Below are 15,000 nucleotides of genomic sequence, written 5' to 3' on the forward strand. Positions count from 1 at the left end.
GGGAAGATCTCCTTCGGATTCCTCCTCTGAACTCGGTCCCCAGCGCTGTGCTTGCAACGGTGCCTTCTCGTGCTCTCTGTTGCTTCTTGATGGGACCTCTGCTCTGCCAATTGATGTTCTCTGTGTATGTGTGAGAGAAAGAGAGAGTAAGGCACTGATATTGCACATCATGTGACCTAAAACATTGATTGTGCTTCACTGTATCTGTTCAGTGCTGTGAGACAGGCTTTCTGTTTGACCTGACGTTTCCTGCTTCCTTTGTCTGCTTCCGCCTTCAACTACAGCTGGCTTTGGCAGAGGGAGAGAGAGGAAGAGCCAGAAAGAGAAAGGGAGAAAGAGCGTGGAAGAGGGCGAGAGAGAGAGAGAGAGCGAGCGTAGAAGAGAAAGAGAGAGAGCGTGGAAGAGGGAGAGAGAAAGTGAGTGAGAGAAGAGACAAAGACGAATTTTTCATACATCATTAAGCTTTCATAATGTATCTCGGATAAACAGTTGCCACTATCATTATCTCACTCATCACTATGCCTTTATATCATCACTATGATATTCCTGACTTGGTGCTCCTTACCCTCGCTTCCGGTCCCCGCTGCCCTCGGTGCCTCATGGGAAGATCTCCTTCGGATTCCTCCTCTGAACTCGGTCCCCATCGCTCTCTCCTTAATGGGACTTCTGCTCTATACATTGGTGATCTCTGTGGATGGGAGAGAAATAGAAAGAGGGTGGAAGGAAGTGGGAGAGAGAGAGAGAGAAAAAAGAAAGAAAGTGAGAGAGACAAAAAGAGGGAGAGAAAAACGACTGAAACTGAAAATGAGATGGGAGAGAGATAAAGAGAAAAAAGAAAGAGAGTGTATATGTGCATATCATCCCTTTTTCGTACAACATTCATATTGTACGAAAGCATATCATGCATGTCATAATCATCATCATTATTCCATTCATCCTGATTTGGTGATCATTACCCTAGCTGCCTCTCCAAGTTCCCTTCGGTGCCTCATGGGAAGATCTCCTTCGGATTCCTCCTCTGAACTCGGTCCCCAGCGCTGTATTTGCATGTGTAAGAGATAGAGAGGGGGGGAGATAAAAAGAGAGAGAGAGATAGAGAGTGAGGGAGGGAGAGAGAGAAAGAGACAGAAAAAGAAAGTGAGCAGGGAAAAGGGAGAGAAGAGCATGGAAGAAGGCGAGAGAAAGTGTGTAAAAGAAGAGGGAAGGAGAAAGAGAGTGAGAGAGAGTGTAAGTGACAGAGATTGAGAGAGAGAGTGTGGAAGGAGGAGAGAAAGAGCGTGGAAATAGGAGAGAGAAAAGGGGGGGAGGAGCGTGAGATATAGTGAGTGGCAGAGACAGAAACAAATTTTCATACATCATTAAGCATTCATAATGTATCTCAGATAAGCAGTTATTTTAACCGTTACTTAAGATACCTAATGTGTGGATGACAAAATGCTGAACTACAGTTCAAAATGTTTATTGTTATGATTATTTATCATGAATTATTACGCTTGGTCCTTCTGCTTTCTGTTTGCTATTATCATGGTATCAAATATCACTCTCCTATCATGATTTTGTAAAATTTCATCATCATGGCTTTTGTCCCGAATAAGCCTTATCATTTACTACCATTTTTATTACTGTTAGTAGTAACATTGTTTATATAAATATTCCTATTATCGTAACTAAGTATCATCAATATCGTCACTATTATTCTTGCATTCATCACTATGCCTGTATATCTTCATTATGATATTCCTGATTTAGCGATCCTTACCCTCGCTTCTGCTCCCCGCTGACCTCGGTGCCTCATGGGAAGATCTCCTTCGGATTCCTCCTCTGAATTCGGTCCCCAGCGCTCTCTCCTTGATGGGACTTCTGCTTTATACATTGGTGATCTCTGTGGATGGGAGAGAAATTGTGAGAATTATATAGAATGCTATATACGATATTGAATACAAATAAATCAAATACATTAATCATATGACTGGTTGCACTCTTGACCAGCGAGGCAATCGCCGGGTCAGGTCAGGTCAACTTTGAGTGATGGGTGGTTCACACATTGTTGCCATTCCAAAGACCTACACCCTCAAAACGAGCTTAATTCCTCGATTGCCACGCCCCTTACATTCCAGACAACCTTCCCACGTTACTACCGTTGGGGACGTCGGATGCGAACCCCTTCCATATAAGCAGGATGTTTGGAACACACCGACAGACCGGGAATCGACTACGCTACCGATAACGCCTGATTTCCCCGCCTGTTCATACGTGTTGTGATATTGTTTATTGCTGTGACCCTTGCGCTGTAGTGAATATATCTATTGTGCACCATAACGGCATTTTCGTACAATATTCATATTATCAACATTAGATTTATAGTATTAGTATTTTTCTTATTATAATCAATATTATCTTTTATCATTATTGTTCAAATCGTTATCATTATTGTCATAATCATTATCATTATTCCATTCATCCTGATTTGGTGATCATTACCCTCGCTGCCTCCCCAAGTTCCCTTCGGTGCCTCATGGGAAGATCTCCTTCGGATTCCTCCTCTGAACTCGGTCCCCGTAGCTGTGCTTGCAACGATGCCTTCTCGTGCTCTCTGTTGCTTCTTGATGGGACTTCTGCTCTGCCTATTGGTGTTCTCTGTGTATGTGTGAGAGAAAGAGAGTGTAAGGCACTGATATTGCACATCATGTGACCTAAAACATTGACTGTGCTTCACTGTATCTGTTCAGTGTTGTGAGACAGGCTTTCTGTTTGACCTGACGTTTCCTATTTCCTTTGTCTGCTTCCGCCTTCAACTACAGCTGGCTCAGGCAGATGTGTTTGCTAGCAGAAGCCCTGAGGCATAGAAATTAGCCCAAGAGGCATATAGAAGCAAGGACAGATGGAAGGACAACACAGAAGGAACCCAGATGAGAGAAGGGACATAAACAGAGAGAAGAACAGGCAGAACAAACGGCTCTGTCCTCTGGCCCTCAGCTATCTTTCCCACCAGGGAGAAGTTAGTGGGTTACAGAGAGGGGGGGGGGGGGCAAGGGAGAAAGAAAGTGAAAAAGAGGGAGAGATAGAAAGAGAGAGAGAGATAGGGAGGGAGGGAGAAAGGGAAAGAGACAGAAAGAGAATAGGAGAAGGAGCATGGAAAAGGGCGAGAAAAAGTGTGTGAAAGAGGGAGAGTGAGAGAGAGAGTGTAAGGGACAGAGATTGAGAGAGAGAGCACACAGAAGACAGAGAGAGAGCGTGAAAGGTGGAGAGAGAAAGTGAGTGAGAGAGAAAAGGGGGTGGAGGAGAGTGAGATATAGTGAGTGTTGGATAAAGAGAAAGAGAGAGATAAAGACGAATTTTTCATACACCATTAAGCTTTCATAACATATTTCGGATAAACAGTTATTCTAACCAGTCATTTAAGATACATGATGTATGGATGACAAAAACAAGTAGTATGATTGAACTATTTATTCCTATTATCAAAGCTGCAGTTCAATCCATATTATATTAGTATTATCAACACACTATCACTATTATATTCAACTCAAATGCCTATATATTTCATTTATGATATCCTCGTCCTGCTCTGGTATTCATATCATCATCATTTTTTTTTTTTTTCGGTATTAATATATTAAGGTGTATTACTATTATTATCTATATCCACTATCCTTTTTCTATGGATCCTTGGTGAACTTACCGCTGCCCCCCGGTCCCCTGCTGCCCACTCGTTACCCTTCTCCTTCTCTCCTTCGGATTCGGTCTCTGAACGTCGGTCTTATAGCTCCCTCCTTAATGAGCGATCTCTGCTCTGGTTGAGAGAGGATCTCTGGGAGGTGAGGAGAAGTAGGAAGAGAGGAGGGAAAAAAAAGAAAGTGAGAGAGACAAAAAGAGGGAGAAAAACGACTGAAAATAAAATTGAGATGGGAGAGAGATAATGAGAAAAAAAGAAAGATAGAGAGTGCATATCATCTCTTCTTCGTAAAATATTCATATTGCACGAAAGTATATCATTATCATTATTCCATTCATCCTGATTTGGTGATAATTACCCTCGCTGCCTCTCCAAGCTCCCTTCGGTGTCTCATGGGAAGATCTCCTTCGGATTCCTCCTCTGAACTCGGTCCCCAGCGCTGTGCTTGCAACGATGCCTTCTCGTGCTCTCTGTTGCTCCTTGATGGAACCTCTGCTTGCAACGATGCCTTCTCGCGCTCTCTGTTGCTCCTTAATGGGACCTCTTCTCTATATATTGACGATCTCTGGATTTGCGAGAGAGACAGGGAGAGAGTGGGAGAATGAATTTAGTTATAATGAATCAATTTTTTTAGTAATGGTATTGTTATTACCGTTATGATAACTATTATCACTATCCTTATTCTATCCTGACTTGGTGATCCATACCCACGCTTCCGGTCCCCGCTGCCCTCGGTGCCTCACGGGAAGATCTCCTTCGGATTCCTCCTCTGAACTCGGTCCCCAGCGCTGTGCTTGCATCGAGGCCGTCTCGCAGTCTCTTCTTGAGGCCACTTCTCTATCCATTGGTGTCCTCTGTGGATGCGAGAGAAAGAGAGAGATATAGAGACGAAGAGAGAGACCAAGAAGAAAGTGAGAAAAAAAACGAATGAAAGAGAGAGATAGCGAGGGTAAGAGAAAGAGGGGTGGAGGGAGGGAAGGACGGAGGGAGTGAGAGAGAGAGTGTGTGTGAGAGAGGGAGGGAGGGAGGGAGAAAGAGAAAAAGATAAAGGAAGGGGTAGGGAGAATGTGGCAGAGAGAGTGAAAAAAAAACAGAATGACAGACTTGCATTTTTCATATATCAATAGATATTCTTCTTGTATCTTAAATGATCAGTAATTTTATCCGGTTATTTAAGATACACAAAGTATGCTAAATGCCAAAATATCGAAATATAGTTCAAAATGATCATGGTTATGATTATGATATTTGCCAGATATCGTTTATTTATTATACTTATACATTATTTATCACATGTTATTACAGTCAGTCTATCATTCTATCTAACGTTAGTATGTAATATATCATAACTTTCTACTATAAATTCATATACTTTCTTCATCATGCTTATCTCTATTTCGTACAATATTTATCATCATTTTTATATCAATATTTTACTATCATTTTTAGTATCATTATCATCGCATTTATAACTTTTATTTTCATTATCATTACAATCATCATGAACAATCTAATCATTATCATCAATGTTATCGCTTTCATTATTATCATTATCATTATTCATGTCATCCAGACGCCTTGATTGCCTACCCTAGCTGCCTCACTATCATTACAATCACCATGAACAATCTAATCATTATCATCAATGTTATCCTTATCATTATTATCATTATCATTATTCATGTCATCCAGACGCCTTGATTGCTTACCCTAGCTGCCTCTCCCCTCGGCCCTCGGAGTCTCATGGGAAGATCTCCTTCGGATTCCTCCTCCGATTCCCAGATCCAATGGCCGGCGTCGCCAGGCGATTCCCAGCGCGGTGCTTGCTTTTGTCTTGTTGCCATCTGCTGGAGGCATGAGTGCGTCAAATGTCAGCATCAGGGTTTTCATCTCGTGAAGGTGGATCATTTGTATATCATGATTTATTTGGAATTTTGTTCGATTGGTTCTATTTTATATAATTTTAGTAATAGCATTGTCAGTATGATTATTCCTGTCGTCATAAGTATTATTATCATTATTAGCATCATTAGTAATATCAACATCGTCACTATCCTAATCGCAATCAATAATATGCAATCATTATTATATAACATATTCCTGACTTGGTGATCCTTACCCTCGCTTCCGGTCCCCGTGGCCCTCGGAGTCTCACGGGAAGATCTCCTTCGGATTCCTCCTCTGAACTCGGTCCCCAGCGCTCTCTCCTCGATGGGACTTCTGCTCTATACATTGGTGATCTCTGTGGATGTGAGAGAAATAGAAAGAGGGTGGATGGGAGTGGGAGAGAGAGAGAGAGAGAGAAAAGAAAGTGAGAGACAAAAAGAGGGAGAGAAAAACGACAGAAAATGAAAATGAGATGGGAGAGAGATAAAGAGAAAAAAGAAAGATAGAGAGTGCATATCATCTCTTTTTCGTACAATATTCATATTGTACGAAAGCATATCATGCATGTCATAATCCTAATCATTATTCCATTCATCCTGATTTGGTGATCCTTACCCTCGCTGCCTCTCCAAGCTCCCTTCGGTGCTTCATGGGAAGATCTCCTTCGGATTCCTCCTCTGAACTCGGTCCCCAGCGCTGTGCTTGCAACGATGCCTTCTCGCGCTCTCTGTTGCTCCTTGATGGGACCTCTGCTTGTAACGATGCCTTCTCGCGCTCTCTGTTGCTCCTTGATGGGACCTCTGCTTGCAACGATGCCTTCTCGCGCTCTCTATAGTTCCTTGATGGGACCTCTTCTCTATGTATTGATGATCTCTGGATTTGCGAGAGACACAGAGATAAAGAGAGAGAGGGAGAAAGGTAGGGTGGGAGAGAGTGGGAGAATGAAAGAGAGATAATGAGAGCAAGAGGGGTCAGAAGGGAGGGAAGGAAAAAGGGAGAGATAGATAGAAGGGGGGAGAAAAGACAGTGGGAGTGAGAGAGAGAGAGAAAGAAAAAAGGAGGGGAGGGAGAGCGAGAGAGTGTGACGAAGACAGAGAAATAGAGTGAGACGATTTATATATATATATATATATATATATATATATATATATATATATATATATATATATATAAATCAATAGATATTCCTGAATAATCATTTTTAAACCTTTTTTTTACGATACATAATGTACGCTAAAATGCTAAAATACAGTCCAAAAAATCATTATTACGTTAATGATATTTGTCACACATCATTCATTATCTATTATTTATGATATTCATCATTTATTCATCAGTTATTATTACAGTCATTCAAGTAATCATTCTAACATGATTATCATGATATATATATAATTTTTCTACAATAATTTAATATAATTGCTTTATCATGCTTATGACCTCATTATTCATTATCATTATTGATATCACCAATATTCAGTTTTTAGTAGTAGTAGTGTTATCATCATTATTATAACTATTATCCCTAACATTATCATCATAAATACCATCATGATCATCATTGTTGTCTTCATTATTGTTACTATCATGATCATCATAACCTTATCAATTATTATCAATACCTTTATCATTATCATTATAACCTTATCAATTATTATCAATCCCTTTATCATTATCATTATAACCTTATCAATTATTATCAATACCTTTATTCTATTCTTCCTGATTTAGTGATCCTTACCCTTGCTTCCGGTCCCCGCTGCCCTCGGTGCCTCACGGGAAGATCTCCTTCGGATTCCTCCTCTGAACTCGGTCCCCAGCGCTGTGCTTGCAACGGTGCCTTCTCGCGCTCTCTGTTGCTCCATGAAGAGACCTCTGCTCTATGTACTGAGGATCTCTGTGGATGTGGGAGAGAGTGATAGGTAGGAAGGGAGGGGGAATGTGAGAGAGAGAGAGAGAGTGGGGGAGAGATAGGAGGTGGAGAAGGAGAGTGACAGAGAGAAAAAGAGAGAGAGAGAGAGAGTGTAAGGCACTGGTATTGATATTATGTGACACAAGACATTGATCATGTATGTCTACTTAATTCAATACAATATCGATGGCAGTGTGTCTTGACCTGACGCATCCTGCTTCCTGTGTTCGTTTCCGCCTCGGAACACAAGCTTTTCTAGGCAGCTGTGTTTGCTAGCGGAAGCCCCGAGGCGAAGAAAGTGACTAAAGATTTGTACTTAAGGACATGTAAGGATCACACACAGACAGACAGATCAGGACAGAGAGGTCAGACAGACAGACTAGAGCAAGCCACTCTGACCTCTGGCCTTCGGCCAGGGTCTAGTGTATTAGAGTCCACAATAAAGACCATGGCACGTGAACGTCTGTCTGATTTTCCACCGACCTACAACCAGGGCATCGAGTGGTTATAACAGCTGCTCTCAGTGGTGGGTTACAAACTGGTGCCAGCCAGTGGGTTACAACTAGTGCCAGTAGGTGGGTTACAAACTGGTGCCAGCTGGTGGTTTACAAACTGGTGGCACTGGTGGGTTACAGAGAGAGAGAGTGGGGGAGAGATAGGAGGTGGGGAAGGAGAGGGACACAGAGAGAGAGCGAGGAAGAGGGAAAGGGAAAGTGAGTGAGTGACAAAGAGAGAGAGATTGAAATTGAGTGAGTTATAGAGAGAATATTAGAGAGAGAGGGGGGGGAGATAGGAGGTGGAGAAGGAGAGTGACAGAGAGAAAGAGAGAGAGAGGGGGAGAGATATGAGGTGGGGAAGGAGAAGGACAGAGAGAGAGAGAGAGAGAGCGTGGAAGAGGGAAAGGGAAAGTGAGTGAATGACAAAGAGAGAGAGATTGAAATTGAATGAGTTATAGAGAGAATATTAGAAAGAGAGAGAGAACGTGGAAAAGGGAGAGAAAAAAATGAGTGAGAGAGAGATAAGGGGAGAGGAAGGAGAATGAGAGATAGAGTGAATAACAGAAAGAGAGGGAAAGAAAAAGAAAGAAAGAAAGAGATTTCTTTATATATCAACCAGCATTCATTCTATGTCTCGAAAAATCAGTTATTTTAACTGGATATTTGAGATGCCTTGTATGGCTAACTCGATGATCCGGTCCCCGCGGCCCTCGGTGCCTCACGGGAAGATCTCCTTCGGATTCCTCCTCTGAACTCGGTCCCCAGCGCTGTGGAGAGAGAGAGAGAGAGTGGGGGAGAGATAGGAGGTGGAGAAGGAGAGTGACAGAGAGAGAGAGCGTGGAAGACGGAATGGGAAAGTGAGTTAGTGACAAAGAGAGAGAGATTGAAATTGAGTGAGTTATAGAGAGAACATTAGAAAGAGGGAAAGAACGTGGAAGAGGGAGAGAGAAAATGAGTGAGAGAGAGATAAGGGGAGAGGAAGGAGAATGAGAGATAGAGTGAATAACAGAAAGAGAGGGAAAGAAAAAGAAAGAAAGAAAGAGATTTCTTCATATATCAACCAGCATTCATTCTATGTCTCGAAAAATCAGTTATTTTAACTGGATATTTGAGATGCCTTGTATGGAAAACAGGATTGCATAATAATTACATCAATTTCCTATCATGATTTCGTAATATTTTATCATGACTCCCGTCTCGAATACGTAAATCATTTATCATTATTTTGTAAATAGTACTACTATCATTATCACAACTATCATCATAACTAATATCACCATCATTATTATCATTAACATCATCACTATTACTATCTCAATCATTATTAAATCATCAACATCATAATCCTAACTCGATGATCCTTACCCTTGCTTCCGGTCCCCGCTGCCCTCGGTGCCTCACGGGAAGATCTCCTTCGGATTCCTCCTCTGAACTCGGTCCCCAGCGCTGTGCTTGCAACGGTGCCTTCTCGCGCTCTCTGTTGCTCCATGAAGAGACCTCTGCTCTATGTACTGAGGATCTCTGTGGATGTGGGAGAGAGTGATAGGTAGGAAGGGAGGGGGAATGTGAGAGAGAGAGAGAGAGAGAGAGAGAGTGGGGGAGAGACAGGAGGTGGAGAAGGATAGTGACAGAGAGAGAATGATAGAGAGAGAGAGAGAGTGGGGGAGAGATAGGAGGTGGAGAAGGAGAGTGACAGAGAGAGAGAGAGAGAGCGTGGAAGAGGGAATGGGAAAGTGAGTGAGTGACAAAGAGAGAGAGATTGAAATTGAGTAAGTTATAGAGAGAATATTAGAAAGAGAGAGAGAACGTGGAAAAGGGAGAGAGAAAAATGAGTGAGAGAGAGATAAGGGGAAAGGAAGGAGAATGAGAGATAGAGTGAATAACAGGAAGAGAAGGAGAGAAAAAGAAAGAAAGAAAGAGATTTCTTCATATATCAACCAGCATTCATTCTATGTCTCGAAAAATCAGTTATTTTATGGTAAATAGTGGTACTATTATTATCACAACTATCATCATAACTAATATCACCATCATTATTATCATTAACATCATAACTAATATCACCATCACTATTATCATTAACATCATCACTATTACTATCTCAATCATTATTAAATCATCAATATCATATTCCTGACTTGGTGATCCTTACCCTCGCTTCTAGTCCCCGCTGCCCTCGGTGCCTCACGGGAAGATCTCCTTTGGATTCCTCCTCTGAACTCGGTCCCCAGCGCTGTGCTTGCAACGGTGCCTTCTCGCGCTCTCTGTTGCTCCTTGATGGGACCTCTGCTTGCAACGATGCCTTCTCGCGCTCTCTGTTGCTCCTTGATGGGACCTCTGCTTGCAACGATGCCTTCTCGCGCTCTCTGTTGCTCCTTGATGGGACCTCTGCTTTATTCGATGGTGTTTTACCTCCTTCTTTCTTTGCTTTTCTCTCTTCTTTCTTCCTCGTTGTTCCCTTTCCTTCTTTCTCCTTTCTCTCTCCTTCATCTGTTGTCGATTTCTTCTTTGGTGCCTTTGCTTTTGTCTCTTTTTCTTTCTTGGTTGTTTTCTCCCTTTCTTTTGCTTTTGTCTTTCTCTCTTCCTTTGGTGTTTCCTCTTCCTTATTCGTTGCCGTTTTATCAGTCTTTTTCTTTGTTTTTCTCTCTCCATCTTTCTTTTCTTTTCTTACTTTTTCTTCTTTTGGTGTTTCCTCTTCTTTATTCTTTGTTTTCTTCTCTCTATCTTTCTTTCCTTTCCTTACTTTTTCTGATATTGGTGTTTCCTCTTCTTTATTCTTCGTTTTCTTCACTCTATCTTTCTTTTCGTTTTTTATTTTTGCTTTCTTTGGTGTTTCCTCTTCTTTATTTTTTGTTTTCTTCTCTCTATCTTTCTTTTCTTTTCTCACTTTTACTTCCTTTGGTGTTTCCTTTTCTTTATTCTTCGTTTTCCTCTCTCCATCTTTCTTTTCTTTTCTTACTTCTTCTTCCATTTGTGTTTCCTCTTCTTTATTTCTTGTTTTCTTCTCTCTATCTTTCTTTCCTTTTCTTACTGTTTCTTCTGTTGGTGTTTCCCTTCTTCCTTCTGACTTTCCCTCTCTCTCTCTCTTTAGTGTTTTCTCTCTTTGTTTCATTGTTGTTTTCTCTCCTTCATCCTTTGCCTTTCTCTCAATCTCTTTCTTTCTTTGTTTCTCTCCGTCATTCTTTCCTTTTCTTTCTTTTTCTTTCTTCTCTTTCCTCTCTCCTTCTATCATTGTTGTATCTTCTCTCTCTTCGTCTCTCTCTTTGCCCTTCCTCTTTCCCTCCTCTTCCTTTCTTTTAAACCTCTTTTTTACGTCATCTCCCTTTCTCCTCCCCACTTCTTCTTCCCTCTCTCCGTCTTCTAAATCTTCCTCTTCTCTCTGTCTCCCCTTTCGTGTCTCTTCTTCGTTTTTCTTCTTTTCTCTCTTCCTTTCATCTGTTTTATCACCGATTTTTCTCTCCTTTTTATCTGATCTTCTTTTGCGCTTTCCTTCCTCTCCTTCTTCGTCCTCTTTTTCTTCAGCATTATCTTCTTCTTGTTCTTCTCGTTCTTCCTGTTTGTCCTTATCTTCTATTTCTTCTTCTTCTTCTTCTTCGTCTTCTACGACTACCTTATTCACTTCTCTTTCTCTCTGTTTCCCTCGTTTGTCTTTTGGCTTCACTTGTCCTTCCGTTTCTTCTTCTGACTTTCGCCTTATTTTATGTCTATTTTCATTGGTCATTTTTCCTATTTGATTTGCTTTGTCTCCTTGTCTCTTCTTTATTACTCGCTCTGCTTTTTCTCCTTCATTCCTGCTTATTCCTACTTTCTTTGTTTTGGCTTGACTTTTATTTTCTTCCTTTTGATTCCTTGGGTTTATTTTGGTCTCGTTATCTGTTCTATATTCTTCACTATCGGTTCCATCTTCTTCGCTATCGGTTCTGTCTTCTTCGTTATCGGTTCTGTCTTCTTCGTTATCGGTTCTGTCTTCTTCGCTATCGGTTCTTCCTCCTTCGCTATCGGTTCTGTCTTCTTCGCTATCGGTTCTGTCTTCTTTGTTATCGGATTTTCCTTCTTTGCTACCAGTTCTGTTTTCTTTGCTATCGGTTTTTCCTTCTTCGTTATCGGTTGTTCCTTCTTCGTTAACGGTTCTATCTTCTTCGCTATCGCTTCTTATTTCTTCGCTATCGGTTCCATCTTCTTCGTTATCGGTTCTTGCTTCTTCGCTATCGCTTTTTCCTCCTTCGTTATCGCTTCTGTCTTCTTCGCTATCGGTTCTTGTGACTTCGCTATCGCTTCTTCCATCTTCGCTATCGGTTCTGTCTTCTTCGTTATCGCTTCTTCCTCCTTCGCTATCGCTTATTCCATCTTCACTATCGGTTCTTGCTTCTTCGCTATCTGTTCTTGTTACTTCGCTATCGCTTATTCCATCTTCGCTATCGGTTCTTCCTTCTTCACTACCGGGTTTTCCTTCTTTGATATCAGTTATTCCATCTTCATTATCGATCCTTCCCTCTTCGCTATCGGTACTTCCGTCTTCGTTATCGGTTCTTCCCTCTTCGTTATCATCTTCGTTATCGCTTCTGTCTTCTTCGTCTCCAGTTTTGCCATCTACTTTCCGAATATCTTCTCTTTCCTTCGCATTAGCCATTCTTCTGTGTCTTCCTTTCCTTCTGTTTCTTTGACTTTTTTTCCTTGAGAAGAAAAGAAGATAAATATTGTCGGTGTTAATCATAATGATAATTAAATATTAAATGGACTTTCAAATATTAAATATTTAATCGTTGTAAGTTACAGTATTATTAATAGTGTTATTAGTAATAATATTATTTACAATGTCCTTAATCATATCAATGACAATTTTAGTAATTGTGTAATCGTTGGACCTTTATCTTAATTTCTAATATTGAAAAAATTCCAGTTTTCTTCGGGGGGGGGGGGAGGCAGAGGCGGGGTCAGTTTATTTTCGGTTTTCTCAAAAACTTTGTATACTTAGATAACAATATATATATATATATATATATATATATATATATATATATACACATATAAAAACATATAAAAACATACATATATATATATAAATATATATATATATATATATATATATATATATATATATATATTATATATATATATATAATGTATATATATATATATATATATATATATATATTATATATATATATATATATATATATATATATATATATATATATATACACACACACATTACACTATATACACACACACACACACACACATATACATATATATATATATATATATATATATATATATATATATATATATTATATATATATATATAATACAATTATATATATATATATATATATATATATATATATATATATATATATATATATATATATATATATATATATATTACATTTATTTATATATATACAGTGCATATATATATATATATAAATATATATATATATATATATATATATATATATATATATATATATGAATATGCTGAACCCAGAAATTGCAAAAATCTACAATTTTTCCTTTGTTTTTGCTCCTACGTAAAAGTTTTTGATGTCTAGTGGTGTGTTTTAGGACACATAAATTCTAATGGAACTTTTTTAAAAATACTTCAACTGAAATCCGTAAAATTTATTTTGATGATTTATCTGTTTTGTGAATCAATTAACAACATTTATCTTTCTTTGATGACAGGATTTTGCTCTGTTTATTTCTTTGATGTAATCATGGCCATATATTTGATTTGTAATCAACTTAATATATATTTGATGGAAAAGAAAAGTATTGCGGATATACTAAAAAAAATATATATAACCCAAATTTTCGATGCCATACACGTAACATCATAAGATTCACAATACTTTGAAGTTATATTGAAAACCTTGACCCCTCTACATAATTTTCTCTTTTCACTAATCTATTTGCTGTTCCGCGAGATATCAAGGTCGCAATCACAGTCAACATCACGTGGGAGAGACAGTGCAACATACATGCAATTCTCTGCAACATGTTCGCTGTGTGAAGTGAAAGGAATATTTGCAACTATCACGACCCTCACGTACCTGGCGTGGTTCGAATCCTTTGTTTCCTTTTGACTATGAAAGAAGGGAAAGAAGTTGGCGCCTTTTTTCCTTCTTTTTTTTACTGCGAAGGAAGGGAAAGAAGTTTGCGGCTTTTTTCTTCCTTTTTACTGCGAAGGAAGGGAAAGAACTTGGCGTCTTTTCCTAACTTCCTCAGATGTGGCGGAAGTGGGAGGACCACACTAGCACAGCCTGACAAAACATGCACAAGCAGAATAGTCGCACTTCCGGGAACGGGTGCACTACCTGTAGCTTTTTCATTTGGCAAAGTCCTAACACTTTCCTGCAACTGCCTAATGGTATTCAACCCAACACTAGCAGAGGAAAAATATATATGCATCATCACATGGTCTTCCTATGTTTCTTTCCCTTTGCTTGTTAACTTCAAGCACAAAGACGATGATGATGATGATGCGATCGCTTTGGAGGTTCTTCCAGGTCCCAATTGTTCATCGAGAGTTTGCTTCATTGAACAATCTCTTCGCGCCAATTCTGGGTTTGGTTTCACGTTCAATTCTGATGATCATTCACGTGCTCTCCTCCGAGGCGCATGTCGCTCGTCACTTGTTTCATCAAAGCCTCCAATTATGTCCGACTTCTCAGCCATTGCAGGCACCTTTTGATCTCACGCCTGTTGCTCTAATAGAGTTTCAAGAATAGGCCATGTTATGTGATATAAGAACGGACTTATAATAAAATAACTATAATAAAAGGCCTTTCGATCAACGGCGCCCAGCCACTTGCTGATAAGAAGGGACACGTCATTTTCGCTGGGAGATAACGTGAGGTAAACCCACCAGGCTCTTCAGACTTCATAGTTAGTGCACAAGAAACGCCTTTGATATTCTTGACATGGAACGGAATTCCTTGCCTCCTAGGACGTGCCACCAGACACCAAAATCAAAGCTCTGTTGTCCCATAGATAGACGACAGGACAGATTTCCTCTCACGTGA

At 39.8% G+C, this 15,000-nt stretch overlaps 1 protein-coding gene across 25 annotated transcripts in view; it reads right to left on the reverse strand.

The window, feature by feature from the left end:
- Positions 1 to 15,000, reverse strand: part of LOC122249276 (uncharacterized) — a 20,976-nt gene that overhangs the window by 5,076 nt on the left and 900 nt on the right. For 4 of the 25 annotated variants that reach the window (XM_086534146.1, XM_086534148.1, XM_086534144.1 and 1 more), the window contains exons 2-13: positions 10,125 to 12,645; positions 9,338 to 9,493; positions 7,305 to 7,460; positions 6,179 to 6,436; positions 5,796 to 5,918; positions 5,386 to 5,523; positions 4,384 to 4,530; positions 4,035 to 4,241; positions 1,760 to 1,882; positions 957 to 1,037; positions 566 to 688; positions 1 to 120 (exon numbers count right to left, since the gene is read on the reverse strand). The exon at positions 1 to 120 is cut by the window's left edge and continues 36 nt beyond it. In XM_086534146.1, coding sequence (XP_086390272.1) covers positions 1 to 120; positions 566 to 688; positions 957 to 1,037; positions 1,760 to 1,882; positions 4,035 to 4,241; positions 4,384 to 4,530; positions 5,386 to 5,523; positions 5,796 to 5,918; positions 6,179 to 6,436; positions 7,305 to 7,460; positions 9,338 to 9,493; positions 10,125 to 12,602 — 4,110 coding nt within the window. In that variant the 5' untranslated portion in view covers positions 12,603 to 12,645. Of the gene's footprint in view, positions 121 to 565; positions 689 to 956; positions 1,038 to 1,759; positions 1,883 to 2,481; positions 2,638 to 4,034; positions 4,242 to 4,383; positions 4,531 to 5,385; positions 5,524 to 5,795; positions 5,919 to 6,178; positions 6,437 to 7,304; positions 7,461 to 9,337; positions 9,494 to 10,124; positions 12,646 to 14,028; positions 14,715 to 15,000 lie in introns of those variants that run through there. The other 21 variants (XM_086534156.1, XM_086534155.1, XM_086534154.1 and 18 more) reach the window with 20 other exon arrangements.

Source organism: Penaeus japonicus, unplaced genomic scaffold, assembly GCF_977035675.1.
Source record: "Penaeus japonicus unplaced genomic scaffold, GWHDUDI00000001_assembly GWHDUDI00000040, whole genome shotgun sequence".
In the NCBI taxonomy this organism is placed as follows: domain Eukaryota; kingdom Metazoa; phylum Arthropoda; class Malacostraca; order Decapoda; family Penaeidae; genus Penaeus; species Penaeus japonicus.